The sequence below is a fragment of the Panicum virgatum genome, chromosome 2K (genome assembly GCF_016808335.1).
Source record: "Panicum virgatum strain AP13 chromosome 2K, P.virgatum_v5, whole genome shotgun sequence".
In the NCBI taxonomy this organism is placed as follows: domain Eukaryota; kingdom Viridiplantae; phylum Streptophyta; class Magnoliopsida; order Poales; family Poaceae; genus Panicum; species Panicum virgatum.
In genome coordinates this window covers 22,481,526-22,496,264 of record NC_053137.1, presented here as the reverse complement: position 1 = coordinate 22,496,264, position 14,739 = coordinate 22,481,526, and the positions used below count along the sequence as shown (strand labels likewise).

At 50.3% G+C, this 14,739-nt stretch overlaps 1 protein-coding gene, 1 long non-coding RNA gene and 1 pseudogene across 4 annotated transcripts; 2 read left to right on the top strand and 1 right to left on the bottom strand.

Moving 5' to 3' along the window:
• The first annotated feature begins 1,522 nt into the window (after window positions 1–1,522).
• Window positions 1,523–3,951, top strand: LOC120695199 (annotated as a pseudogene).
• A 5,079-nt stretch (window positions 3,952–9,030) lies between these two features.
• LOC120671809 lies at window positions 9,031–10,513 on the top strand. Of its 2 annotated transcripts, XR_005673878.1 has the most exons (4): window positions 9,031–9,193; window positions 9,295–9,338; window positions 9,444–9,804; window positions 9,894–10,513. It is a non-coding gene; the product is annotated as an uncharacterized LOC120671809 (long non-coding RNA). The 2 variants fall into 2 exon arrangements; XR_005673875.1 differs by having other exon boundaries at window positions 9,295–9,804.
• Window positions 10,236–11,674, bottom strand: LOC120671785. 2 transcript variants are annotated; one of them, XM_039952042.1, is made up of 5 exons: window positions 11,648–11,674; window positions 11,403–11,543; window positions 11,179–11,298; window positions 10,870–10,998; window positions 10,236–10,766 (listed from the first exon to the last, which is right to left on the bottom strand). In XM_039952042.1, exons 1-5 carry the CDS (start codon window positions 11,668–11,670, stop codon window positions 10,460–10,462), a joined length of 720 nt encoding a protein of 239 aa, XP_039807976.1. In that variant the 5' UTR covers window positions 11,671–11,674; the 3' UTR covers window positions 10,236–10,459. The 2 variants fall into 2 exon arrangements, with proteins under 2 accessions (XP_039807976.1, XP_039807975.1); XM_039952041.1 differs by having other exon boundaries at window positions 11,403–11,546; window positions 11,648–11,673.
• Between the last annotated feature and the right edge of the window lie 3,065 nt (window positions 11,675–14,739).

The window sequence follows — 14,739 nt, the reverse complement described above, 5'->3', positions numbered from 1 at the left end:
TATCTAAATGATCAAGAACTCAAAACAAAGGGATAGAGTTTTTACATTCTAGTTTATCCAACCTAGTGGAACCTCTCCAAAAAATCACGCTTGCTATGAGAGTTGATAAACAGGAGGAATATGAAACTTTGCTGGGTAATAAAATTCCAAATGAAGTCGATATATATCCACCAACAGTTATCACTTCGAAGGGGGATGCAAAAGAATTAGGAAGAGCAAGGAGAAAAAGGCTGGAAGTGGAGGTCATGGTAAAAATAAACGGAAATGTTCAAAATGTAAGCAAGTTGTGGATCACATCTTTGTCGATATTTATTTGTTATGTACTTTTTATCGTGTTCTCTTTACCCTCTTTACTGTGTGTAATACACGTATTTCGGTTTTTGCCGTGTGCCTTTGCACCCGGCAAACAGCGAGTATCCCGTAGTGCGGGCTCAAATCTCAAGTAGCAGGGGCCAATGCAAAACTTTACCGTCATTCCAATTTCAAGAGGGCCCGCGCCCGCGCCCGCGTTGATCGACGAGTTCCTCTTATCCTCTAGATCTCTCTGATGCTCTGCTCATGTTATCGACCTGTCTTCACGAGGGCCGTCGAGAAGTCACCACGACGATCAAGGTGATAATGGTCCGAGAACCAGATCATAACTGCACCAAATCATTTTACTAATATATATTATTTCACACCGCACCACCCCAAACTATCATCTCTCAAAACCAAACCAAACGAGACCGCATGCATCGTTGTGCACGTCTGTGCACGTTGCGGCCCCGCAACTGATGTTCACGTTCGCCTGTGAGCTCTGCAGACCTATCCAGCTGCATTAATTGGTCAGAACAATCCCTCTAAATCAACAAATGAACTTGAAAATGAAAGCTCAATCCATATCAGACCGGCCCATTGTGAAAAAAAACCAAACCAAACCAAATTAGTAGACACCTCAACCCATTTGACACCAAACCAAAATAGCCCAAATAGCAAAACCAAACCATTAAAACTGGATGCAGCCCAAACCATTAACAGCATTAACGACGACACGACCGTGCAAGGCAACTGTGTCTGTCTGCTCACAGTCACAGACCCCCTGGCGGCAGAAGTTAACCACGGCTGTGTTCAGTTCGCCCAACTTTCTCCAAAATTTCTAAAATTACCATCACATCGAATTATTAAATGTATAAAAAACGTATACATGGAGTATGAAATATAAGTAAACAAAATAACTAATTTCACAGTTTAGATATACATTTCAAAACGAATCTTTGGAGTCTAATTACCCCATGGTAGGAATATTTACCACACAATTTTGCAGGGTCTAAACACAACCCACGAGTTACCACGTCGCCGCTGGCCCTCCCACGCAGCCGCGTGTCCACCCGCCGGCCCGTGACGTGTCCCCTGCCGTCCTCCGCGCATAAAGCAGCCTCGCCCCCACCGAGCTGCGTCTTCCATCGTCATCGCCACTGTTAGTGTCTGAACTAGCCATAGCGCTCACTAGTCGCGACTCGCGAGAGCAGATTCGGTTGGCATCATGGCTCCCAAGCGGCGTAGCGGCGGCAAGGTGGTCGGCTCCGTGGTGAAGACCAAGGTGGTGCAGGAGACCGTGGAGGTCACCACCGCCGTGTTGGGATTAATCTCACATTAATTGTGGAGAGAGAATTGAACCAATATAAAAGTGAGGGGAGTCTCACTTCTTAGACTAGTTTTTGGGATGTGGAAGGACTTCCTCCGAGTGTGTGTCTGGTTGGGCCAACTCTCTTAGTTTTGGACTAACATTTGATATTCAGAGCCGGAGATGAAGATCGGCGACTCCCCGAAAGATGACGGCAGCAGCTCGGCGCGTGCTGTCGTGGTGGAGGATCGGCGACTCCCCGAAAGATGACGGCAGCAGCTCGGCGCGTGCTGTCGTGGTGGAGCGCGTCGCCGCCTTCAGGGGAGGCTCCGAAGCTGTCGAAGGTAAATTATCAGGAGTGGGCGCTGGAGATGCAAGTCCACTTGGAGGGCATGGAGATTTGGGATGCTGTGGAGACGGGCTGCGCCGACCGCGGCAAGGATCGACGGGCGCTGGCCGTCATCCTCCGAGGGGTGCCGCCGGAGATGAAGTCCGGGCTCGCAGCAAAGAAGAATGTCAAGGAGGCGTGGGACGCGGTGAAGAAGATGTACGCCGGCAACGACCGGAGGACGCGAGCATCCAGCACCTCATGAAGCAGTTCGACAACTTGACGTTCCGCGACGGCGAGAGCGTCAGCGACTTCGCCATGCGCATCAATGGGCTCATCACCAGCCTGCGCGAGCTCGGCGAGAAGATTGAGGACAACCGCGTCGTGAAGAGAGTGCTACGCATTGTCCCCAGGAGGCTGAAGCAGTACGTGGTGGCGATCGAGATGCTCGGCGACCTCAACAACATGTTGATCGAGGAGCTCGTCGGCTGGCTTCAGGTTGCGGAAGACGCCGACGCCGAAGAACAGGAGGCTGTCCATGGGGCAACGCCGGACAGCTGCTCCTCACTGAGGAGCAGTGGGAGGCGCGTAGTCGTCGGCACACCGACAAGGAGAAGATGCGCGGCCGCCACGATGGCCATGGAAGCGATCGTGACGCCGACGATGACGGCAACAGCAGCACAAGCTCGGGGCGCGGTAGGAGCCGCTACCGAGACAAATGCTTCGACTGCGGTGTACGCGGACACAAGGCGATGGACTGTCCGAAGAAGAAGAAGGAGCGAGCGCTGCTCGCCGACGTCGAGGAAGAGGCGGCGCTGCTGTGAAGACCGGAGTTTATCATATCGTGTTTAGGGGGAGTTTGTTAGGAATAAACACGCTTGGTATGTTTCTGGTGTGTGTGTGTTGCGCTGCGTCACGTCGCGCGTATGCAGCACGTAGGCAAGTCTAGGTCGTGTACGTGTGCGTGGTGTGTTGTGTGCACGGCAAGTGCCTGCAGGGAAGCTGCGGCATGGTTTGGCTGTGAACGTGACACGTTCAGGGGTGTGCCGGAGCTACGTCCGCCGCCTGCAGGTTAAGTCCGAGTCATAGGAGGAGTTGGTGTGCGTGGCGCACGATCCGCATGGGTGAGGCCGCGTCGTCCGGAGAGTAACGGGCTCACGACGATGTTGTGCAGGACTTGCGGATCATGCCGTAAAGCCAGGACGTGGAGGTTAGCTCTGGAGGTCCTTCGTCTATTAGGATCCCCGTGTCCCTCCGTGACTTGGGGCCAGTTCCATTTGCATCAATAGAAGCCAAAATACAGGAGCGTTCCGGCTCCGCGGCGTTTGTCGCCGGCAATCCCTGTGCTGTGCTTCCCTCTCTGATATTGTGTTCGTGAGTGATAGCGTGAGCTAGGAGCTGAGCCAATAATTAGTATCAAGAGCTGGGTCCATAATCTCCTGTGTCTGTGCATATTTGGGTGGTATAGGCCGGAAGCCCAGTAGACTTGTGGGTATGAGGTCCGTGTGTGCTTGTATGTCGGGCCGGTTAGTGGTAGACCTACGGGTGTGAGATCCATATGTGCTCGTATATGGAGCCGGTCATTGGTAGACTGTGGTGTGGGCCCGGTCAGTGCTAAGGGGCACTAATGTGTAAGGGGGAGATTGTTGGGATTAATCCCATATTAGTTATGGAGAAAGAGTTGAACCAACATAAAAGTGGGGGGAATCTCTCACCTCTTAGACTAGCTTTTTGGGATGTGGAAGGACTTCCTGCATGTGTGTGCCTGGTTGGGCCAGGCCAGCTGGGCGTGTCGGGGGCTCGGGGCTCGCGATGCGGGTGCTGGACGTGATGATGGCGGACATGTTCGAGCGGCTGGCGGACGAGGCGGCGCGGCTGTCCAAGGCGTCCGGCAGGGCGACGCTGAGCTCCCGCGAGGTTGCAGAGCGCCGTCAGGCTGGTGCTCCCCGGGCAGCTGGGCAGGCACGCCATGTCCGAGGGCACCAAGGCCATCTCCAAGTACATGTCCGACGACGCGTAGTAGCCAGCTAGCTGGCTGACACGTGTAAGCTACGTACTAGTAGGAGCTAGCTACAGCTACTACGTAGTTGGTTTGTACCCTCTGTGATGCCTGTGGTACGGTGTTCGTTTTAGTCCATGTCTCTCCTTGCTAGTGTGTGCTTCAGCTATCAACTACTAGTAGTCTTTTTTTAGTTACAGGAAAACACCGGAACAAAATTGCTCGGTTCCTTTTCGGCAAGAGCAACACTGCCGCGTTGCATGCTTTCTGTGTGTTAATTAAATCAGAACCCCTGGTCTTGTTTAGATGCAAAAGTTTTATAGGCCTTGTTTAGATGTAAAAACTTTACATTCTAAAAGTATCACCTCGGATGTTTGGGTGCAAAAACTTCCCATTCTAAAAGTGTCACATCCAATACATTCTAAAAACAAAGTGTCACATCCAATACATTCTAAAAGCGTCGAATCCAATGTTTAGATGTAAAAACTTTACATTCTAAAACTTCACATTCTAAAAGTGTTACATCTAATATTGCCGTATCTGTACGGAGAGTTAACGAGTAAAATGCACCAGAGGTCAATTGTCGGAATAAAATTAACGGGTATCCCTAGTCACCTATAAAGTGCTAAACCGCTAAGGATTAGTCAAGGAGACGTCAATAAGCAAATAATAAACTAGAGGTCTTGGCTACCAGCGACAGCCCAGCAAGCCAGAAGCGGCCCACGGCTCGGTATAGGCATCAACTCGCCCGACCCTAGCGGAAGGGTTCCGCCTCGCCCGACCCTAGTGAAAGGGTTCCGCCTCACCCGACGTAAGCGGGCAGGCGCCGACCCACAACAGGAAAGGCCACGCGGCAGGTTACCAACTCCCCTGGCACGTAGGACTACCTCCGGGTCAAAGGGAGACCCAGGGACATGACCACTCGCCCACTCCCCGGCATGGGTAGAGAGGACAACGATAAGACAGGACCATCCTGCAGGGGGTACGACTCAACCACTTCCCCGAGAAGTTTGCGCCAAGAATGTGAGGACCCGTCCGAATGGGGAACGAGACCGGACCGGCCAACCCCTGCAGACCATGAGATCATCAGCAGGGCGTCATCAACAGTGTGCCACACCGATTCCCATCCGCCACGACTCCAACAGGGCCAGGCATGGGGAATGCACGGTAGCCAACGTCATCAACAAAGGCCACGGGCCCCGCAATGACGCACGAGCGACAGGAAGGGGTCGGGAGGCGCCCGACCCACCCACTTTATTCTTTTCTATCCTTTACCCCTTCCTTGTATCCGACCCTCTCTATCTTCTTGGACTATAAAAGGGGAGAAGGGTGCTACGGACAGGGAGAGGAATCGATCCACACACACGCGTTCACACAACCTAGAGACTTGGGAGTTTCTTCCCTCTCTCGACTGTTTGTAACCCCCTACTGCAAACTTGAGCAAGAACACGAGCTGCCCGAACTGGACATAGGGACATTCGGCCAGAACCAGTATAATCTTTGTGTCTTTCCTTGCGATTCCATCCGCACCATGTGACGCTCAACACTAATCTACTCACCGGTGATTCGGAACGCCGGCAGTTGGCGTGCCAGGTAGGGGGATTTGCGCATCACACGGCTCCATCAGGCTACGGACGGCCACCCATGCAGGAGTTTAGGTCCCGAGTGCGTTAGTGCGCTTTGCGAGCCTAGACTTCATCGTTCCCATCGACGGGGGTTTGGAGCAGATCCTTCCCTCGGCTCGTCCCGCCGGCTCAGACACCGTCGTCGAGGCTTTGCAGGACCTACAACTGCGGGTCCGGGAGGATGATTCTCTCCCGGGCTCCCAACGTTGCGGCTTCGATTGCGCGCGGTTGGGGCACCAGCTCAACGCCTTCCTGGGACCCCGACCGTCCTAGGAGGGCTCGTGCTTGCCTCTGGCGGCTAACACGTCGCAGTTAAAAGGATGCAGGAGCTGGTCATCTCTGACACCTTCACCAGCAACATCTATGGAGAGCCATCATTGCTCGGGGTCCATTTGCCTCGAGCTCGGGAGCTGATCCCCTATCAGCTCTAACCGATCTCGCAGGGCACTACACCGTCACGAAGGTGCTCCGGCCCGGCACGTACAAGCTTCACACCACCGACAGCCAGATCGTCACCAACGCCTGGAACATCAAACAGCTAAGGTCCTTCTACCCTTAGTCTTTCCAAGTCTCGAAAGCAATTGTAATGTCTGAGAACGATTTCGATTAAAAATACAAAAACACTACCTTATCGCTCCCCTGTTCACTCTTTAGTGGCACTCGATCCTGCAATGGGTCAGGGTCGGGCCCCTTTCGGGGGCTGCTTTGAGTGCGCAACTCGAAAAAGTCTCTTTCGCATCCAACCCCTTTTCTTGTGTTAGGGTCGTATAGTGACGATTATGGGAGGGTCGACTCTTAGTAAATCTAGTCGACTGCAAGGGACCTACGCCACCGCGGCTACGGCACCTTTTGCTTACTAGTGTGATCAGAGCCCTTTTTGTCTGTAATATGAGCTCTACGACCCTGGTGCTTGGAAGGGTCGGATCGTGTAGTGCGCCTGCTCAAGGAAAAAGCTTTTTTGCGGCCCAAGTCTCCTCGGCCGAGACCAAGGCTCTAACGAAGTACTTACGATTTGCCTGTTTTCTCGGGGCATCACAAACCCGATTCACCTGTCGAGATAGTCTAATTATTCTTTCGCTGGCAGAAAATTCTTTATCCTCCATTTTTACAGTTCAGGCATGCACGAAGACGGAAGAGTCCCGACCTATGGATCGGACGGAGAAGAAAGCAAGAAAGCGGTCTCGATTGGCATGCCCATCACGCCTCGCCACTCTTCCCCTCGAGCACCACGCGTGTGACTCACCTGACCCCACGGGCGCCAGGTGCATGCGCCCAAATCTTCCACTCGAACGAACACCACCTGGACGACGTCACGCCCGACCTTGCGATTCAAGGGTCTGGACACGCTGAGGTAAGATACGGGGTCACGGACGTCTCGACGACCCGTTACAGCCCAGGAGTTCGAAGGACGGCCCCCCGAAGGGTTCAACGGCTACTCCCGAATAAAACTAGAGCGAGAGGTGGGGAAGGATGGGTCCGCCAGTGGCTTTACCAAGGCGTCCGAGTGCCAAGGACATCCCGATCTACGTTCAAGTCTTGGCGATGACCTGGTTCATGGTTTACCGTGGAGGGTAGGCAGCGAACCCTCGGGTCCGGTCGAACGGACCCGGGAACTATATGATCTGAGGCCGTCGAGAATCTGGAATCGGCCACCAGCTGGCCCATTGGAACCCTACGAACAGGAATCAGGCTCCACTCGAACCGAGAATTGGCTCGCCCGCTACTAGTTCACCCGAGCCCCGCATATTCGGCTAGCGAGGTAAATTGTGGCATGGCTCATTCCCTCCATTTTGCGGAGAAGCGCGCAAGGGGTGCGATTAGAAGTCGAAGCGGCTTACTGATCGGACCACCGCAACGAGCAGAGGCTCAGGGTTCGTCATCGCAAAAAGGCCAACCACGCGGATGCATGCCTAAACCAGAGGGTCGGACCCTGCGGAAGAGACAGACTTAAACAAAGCCTGCGCAGGAGTAAACACTCCTCCACAGACTTGGGGGCTACACCCACTGGAGTTTGCAAAGGCAGCGTCACATCTCGTCAAGGCAGCAGGCTCACGCCTACTGAGGCGCTCGCTGAACCCTCTGAGCAAATCTCTGACTCACTCAGAGGCTTGGGGGCTACACCTAGTGGGTGCGCTCGCGCGCACCCAGCAAAAACCAAGGGAGAGCGACGGGATGACTCGCCAGACCGTCGGGCGTCTCCCGCGGAATGGAACCCCCCACACGGCTCCGTCGTAACCGCGAGGGGGATCGAGGGCTACTGTTGGGGGTAACATTATCGGGTACCCCTAATCACCCATAAAGTGCTAAACCGCTAAGGATTAGCCCAGGAGACGTCAACAAGCAAATAATAAACAAGGGATCCCGGCAACCAGTGACGGCCCAGCAAGCCAGAAGCGGCCCAGCAAGCCAGAAGCGGCCCACGGCCCGGTATAGGCATCAACTCACCCGACCCTAGCAGAAGGGTTCCGGCTCGCCCGACCCTAGCGGAAGGGTTCTGCCTCGCCCGACCCAAGCGGGCAGGCGCCGACCCACAACAGGGAAGGCCCACTGCTACCATGTGGCATGTTATCAACCCCCCGGCACGTGGGACTACCTCCGAGTCAAAGGGAGACCCACGCACGGGGACATGACCACTCGCCCGGAATAACTAGCCTAAATGGAGCATATATAGTACCTGGATTCTACATCTTGGCATTAAATAAGTATTCTGTTATTCCGTACCCCACGTAACCCAGCCCACCGCGCGGGGCGGCGAGTCGACTTCCCCTCATTGATTTTTTTTTCTTCTAGTTTTTTCCGGCTCGACCCATCCTGATTTTTTTCCCTGCACCCGTATGTCTCCGGAAACTCCGCCACTACCACACGGGCGTAGGATAAGGAGGTAAATGGACAATCTAGAAAATATATCATCTGCAGAATAGGATCTTAATGTTTTCTCTCTCTCTTTTTATATTTTAGGCCTAGAGCCGGACAAATATATATAGCACATGTATTCTACATCCTGACATTAAATAAGTATTTCGTTATTTCGTACCCCACGTAACCTGGCTCACCGCATGGGGCGGCGAGTCGACCTCTCCCCATCGTTTTTTTTCTTCTGGTTTTTTTCGGCTCGACCTATCCCGATTTTTTCCCCTGTACCCGTAATGTCTCCGGAAACTACGCCACTACCACACGGGCGTAGGATGAGGAGGTTCAACTATCGAGCTCGTCGCCAGTTTCTTCCTCCCCCTGCTCTGTTGCTGCGCGATGGCGGCCCGTGCCGGCTCTTCTTGGACGCCATTGCGGCATTGCGCCATTTCTGCTGCCGGGCAGCGCGGCCACGTCAGACAGGCAGAGATGGGCGGGGTAGGTACCGCGCCGGTCGCTATTACCAGGGATGAGGAGGATGTGTTGGAGTCGTCGGCAGACGGGACGGCCGTTCTGATCTCCGTGTTGCGCCCCCCGCCCCCCCCCCCCCCCCCCCCATCGAGCTCCGTTAAAGCGCGGCCAGCGATTCACCTTGGGGATGATTCGGATTCGATGGCAATCGACCAGCAAGCGATGGCACGCTGCAGCATATTTAGGCCACATGGGTTGACGGGTACAACATACCTCAGTTTAAGGCTTCACTCTGTGCTCTCGGCGGCAGCTACTTGGTATGTGTAAATGTCATCTCCTGCATCACCTACGATTCTTGAAATTGATTGATCTATTTTCAAGCGATCTAATTTGTTCGAGTTCAAATTGTTCCGTGCAGCCCTGCTCGTACGTGCAGACAGAGATGCATACTGTTGCTATCAGGTCCACAGTTTCCTCATCGCGAATTAAACCCAGAGTCGGTCTCCTTAATTCGAGCATAGATGTTGGTTGTAGCAAAAAAAATCAGTACACACTATATTCTTGCAGACGATTGAATGCTAAAGAGAGCGGATTTTTAGCCGCCGGCGGCGGGTGCGCCGGAAATCTGGACGGCCGCAACTTCTCTGAGATTGGTGGGACTCCTGACGAGCGGGTGTATTAAACATGTATAACGTAACAATATCCGTTGTATTTGGTCCGGGTCAGGTTTTTTTATTTGGGCGGTGGGCACAAATATAGAGGACAACGCTCACGGGAGGGTTCCAGAGAGGGCATCTGGAGCAGCACAACGCGACCGTCCGGCTTCCTCATGCCCCGCTCATCCGTAGGAACTGAATGCGGGCGGACAACTTCCTCAGCTGAGGGCCACTCGGCGGGACGAGTCTAGCACAGATCCAGCATGAATAAGGTACGAATCCCTTTGACTATGTGGGTCTTCAATGTTGTCCAACAAGATAAGGAGCGTCCGATTACATCACAAATGTTGCCTGAATTCAGGATGAGCACGGAGGTCAGGATTTCACTGGGGAAAGAGGCAAGAAGCTTGCACCCATTGAAGACGGATCGGCGATTGCTTCATCTGCCCAGCTTGAAATCGGTACCTCACGGTTGTCAATGGGACAAATTTATCGTATGGTGCAAACATTCACCCCTTTCAAAAGAGATTTGGTGAATGCTATTGGTTCGGGGGTTTGTTATGTTTACCAAACTTGCCAAAGCTCAACCTGAGGTTTAGTTTGTGGTTGCTAAATCAAGTTGATGTGGACAAGCATGCCTTGGTAGTGGATGATAATAACATGATTCGTTTCTTTGACGAGGATGTGGAAAGAATTTTGGGCATTCCTTGTGGATTAAGAAAGGTAGATGGTCCTGATGCTAGTATCACACCTGATGCGGTGTCATTCATGCGCTCAGCACTGGGTCTATTAGACAAAGATTCACATAGCTTGAAACGAGTTGAGTCATTCCTGTGCAGAGACATTTCACCAGATTCGAGCCGTTTGGAGCAAGAATGTTTTCAGGCTGCCTTTGTAATCAATAGTATGGGTCACCTGCTTGTACCATTAGTGAAGCATGACTATGTGACAGTAGACTTTTGGGGTGCTTTGAAAAATGTTGATCATATTGTGCATTACAATTGGTGCAACTACGTAATTAGAAGTGTGATTGAAGCGGATCCCAAAACCAACCTCCCAGGAATAAAGGTTGTAGAACTCAAATGCTTCAGCCATTGAATCAAAATGCGTTCCAACAGAAGGCTGCACCACTAACCCATGCTTCCTTGTGACAAAGCTCTTCAGTGCTTTCTCTAGTGCAGTAGGGTTCTCTGTCGTCTCTTCCTGATCATTAGCCATATGTCCTAAACGAGGCCTGCAAATAATTTTATAACTTCAACTGTGATTAATACCTGCTCATGCTTATACATGCAACTAGGTTAGGAAATCAAAATTCTCTAAGCAGGCGAAGGCCGTACCTCTTCTGCCATGCTTGTCTTTCTTCACCTTCAGATGCTTGCTGATTCAGAACCACCTCATTCCCTAAAGATCCAGCTGGAACAGAAGAACACCCCTCCCTTTCATTTGATGAGATGCTGATTGAACCACTGATATACAAAGCTCATGGCTTAGTCTTTTTCTCACAAACAAATCAGACACATAAAACGTATACAAAGCTACTCACAATAAAATGTACAGTCGCAATTGGCCTAGTAGGCATTGGCACCAACACATCACAATCAGGTAGAAAATAAAATAAAAATTCAAGTTTGGTGAGATCCATGTACCTAACAACTTCATTTCCTCCCATTTCAGAGACTGCGCCACCGGCATCCCAAGAAAATTCGCTAAATTCCGGCAAGGCACACTTATTCAGATCTATAAGAGATGCAGTAGATCCTTCTTTCCTGGTAAATCAAGCCCGAATCAAAGCCTCTTCCGAGAAATACAAGCACAACACACTTCCATCTATCTGGAAACATGCAGTTACAAAGAACAGGGATATGCATACCTCATATGTTCGCTCATGTCCATGGGCCCCCCAACGATTGGGCATGCATCGTTTGCAGACAAGCAAGGGGAATCCAGCAACTTGTTCAAATCGATACACGCCTCAGTCAATCCTTCCAGGCATGAAGCAGAACCTTCTTCCCTGCTAAATCAAGCCTAAATCTAAGCCTCATCCGAGAAATACAAGCACAACACACTTCCATCTACCTAGAAATATGCAATTCCAAAGAACAGGGATATCCATACCTCTCATGTTCGCTCATGTCCATGCCCCCCCCCCCCCCCCCAACGATTGGGCAAGCATCGATTGCAGACAAGCAAGGGAATCCAGCATCTTGTTCAAATCGATACCCGCCTCAATCAATCCTTCCAGCCTGCAGGCAGATCGCCGCACATTAGCACATTCATTCTACCAATAGGAAGGATTTAAAGCTCATTAGCACATCCGTCCATTACACACATGTTCCTGTCGCTCGAACTCCGCAGATCGCCGCCGTTGCCGATGTCGAATCCGTCCACTGGAACGGATGACCCCCGATCCTGAATCAATTCCATACCCGCACCTAGATCCCATGTAATTCCACCGCTAAAAAACTCCTCCATCTCCATTGTCCCCAACAGAACGAGCACAGGGATCTCACTGTAACTAGAAACTCCTGGGAGGGTCCTTCTAGTTTACAGGCATATCACCGTAACTAGAAACTCCTGGGAGGGTCCTTCTTGTTTACAGCTCAGCACCTGGTTGTCCTTACGGCATTTCTTTATTTTACCATGGGCCCGTATCCCATCGTATTTCTCTATTCCTAATTAGACTGTATCTCGCGGGAAAATAAAAATCCAAGTCGGTTTCATTAATCTCGAGGCATACAGCCGACCAGCCAAGCGAACGCCCGCCGTTCTTATTTCAGGAGCACCCGCCGCCGGCGGCTACTCCGAATTTTCGGAATGCTAAAGGATTACGGAAGGCATGCAAGTGACAAGCTGCTCGGCATCCATGGGGCCATCACTGACGATCGGCAGACCATGAGGTGACAGGTACCAGTGGCCAGTGTTCCGGCTGCAGCTCATCCGGACTTGCGACCAATCCACATATCCCCCTTTCGAATTACTAGTGGCACTATAATAAAATACTTCTTTATCGATCAGGATACCTGTTTATGGATTATCTCATATGCCTGAATCACACAAAAAAAATCTACAGAGCAATGCAGAATTTGCATGACAGTTTACTATAGCATCATTTTTTCGGAAATGTTATCCCTAATGCAGTCAGTTGGTCCCTGGGTAGGGTGGTGGGATTGATTCTGCTGCGATGCCCATGTTTTATCAACAAGCCTGGTAGTGATGAGCTGATGCATGACTATGTGCAGTGATGCAGGATCAAGCTTCCAGCAGAGAGGACAAAGTGTGGCGGCCCCTCCTTTTAGGTGCACTGTCCCTTAATCCCTTTGCTCTTTTTTCTATTGTCGACTAGCATCATGTTCATTGTGTTGTTACTTACATGTGTTTGGGAGGTGACCTTTTACTTTGGTTTATTATAACTACCGATTTCAACTTATGTCAGTGGTTGTAGATCACTGTCATCATCCTTTTGCCAGAGTTACGATCACTCAATCAACTAGCAAATTATTAGGCTGATTTTGCTGAATTTGTTGATTATTAGTTTAATTTATTTTTATTCAACAATTGATATGTTATTACTGCATTATTGTGGTTGTGAATTGTTACCTTCTAGCCTGGTACTGCCTGTGTGGTTGTTATATTCAGACTAGTTATTATGGTAAGCTAGCTCCCGGTATTGTTTTCTTATATGCAGCTAGTACCCTTGAATACTGGATCATATACCTTATTTTGTACTTTTATTAACTACTCCTTGTTTGTGAACATTAATGTGTTATCAACCCCATTGAATCTTTTCCTACAAAGTATGCTTTGATCTCAACTGTAGTCATCGGCCTGCACCTCAAAATTGCACCACTGCATACAGGTCAGAACAAACAAACCTGGTCTCATTTGCATTATGGCAAAGGCTCTAAAAATATACAACTGCTCTATATCATACTGATACATTGGGTGTTTGCAAGATAAGTATTTTTCATTCACATGGGTTGCAAATAACTGAGGATTTTATGGTCTGCTTTCTTCATTTTTAGAAGAGATGGTGATTTTTGCATGTACATGTCATTTTTTGTGATCTTCAATAATTGAGATTTTTTTGGTTCACTAGATTTTCCCCCAGCTAGATAGTAGTGACTTGGAGGAGATCACAAGGCACTACTACAGAACAGGCCTTTGGTCCAGCACATTTGTCCCGGTCGCAATTAGGCCCGGGACCAAAGGGGGCTTTTGTCCTGGATCCAATGGCTAACCGGACGGGTGGGGGATCAGCACCCTTTGGTCCCGGTTGGTGGCTCCAACCGGGACCAAAGGTCCCACGGCCTATTGGTCCTAGTTGGAGCCACCAACCAGGACAAAAGGGCACCCTTTGGTCCCGGTTGGAGCCCCCAACCGGGACAAAATTCCCTGGCCCCCTTATCCTCTTCCCCCTCCTCCCGCCGGAGCCATTCAGCTAACTTGTTCTTGTTGTTCTTGGCTCGGGAGGGGGGAGTTCTAGCTCTCATTCCCTCTGCTCATTTGTGAAGGTTCTTGATTCCCCATCTACTCAGCGGCTCTCAAAGGTTTTGTGCTAGTTTCTCTCATATTTCATTGCTTGTGTAGCTTATTTCATGATTAGACATATAGAAATGCGAGGTTTTTTTAGATTTCGAAAATGTTGGAGTTTTTTCAATTTATACACCATTAGAGCTATATGTAGATCTGTTGGACTTGTTTTAGTTTGTGTAAATGAGTGTAGAAAGTTGATGTGATTTAGTTGTATATATGGCTATATATTATAAATGCTTTTAGTGGATTTTTTATTTTTGGAATGAGATGATAGTTGAAATTTTTAGAATGATTCTAGAGAGTTGATGTGATATACTTATATATATGACCATTTGTGGACAGTAGAAATTTAGCATGAATTATTGCCAGTGAGTATAGTGGATTTTTTTTAATGACGAATGAATTATTTTGACACTCTAGTGATGTATTTATTCAGACTCACATTGAAACCATTTAGAAGTTTAAAAAGATCGTTGTTTCGGAAAATGTATATGCCGCTAACCTAGATCCAGCGGTGATGGCACTACCATTAGGACCCTTCATGATATGTGCGACATGCTGTGGTATGAGGACGTTGCCGATCGGCTGGTCGCAGCACCAGCACTTACGATTGATGCGAACGCAGCATTTGGTGCACGCAGCATGGCCATTGCTGCACTGAATTACTACTCCTT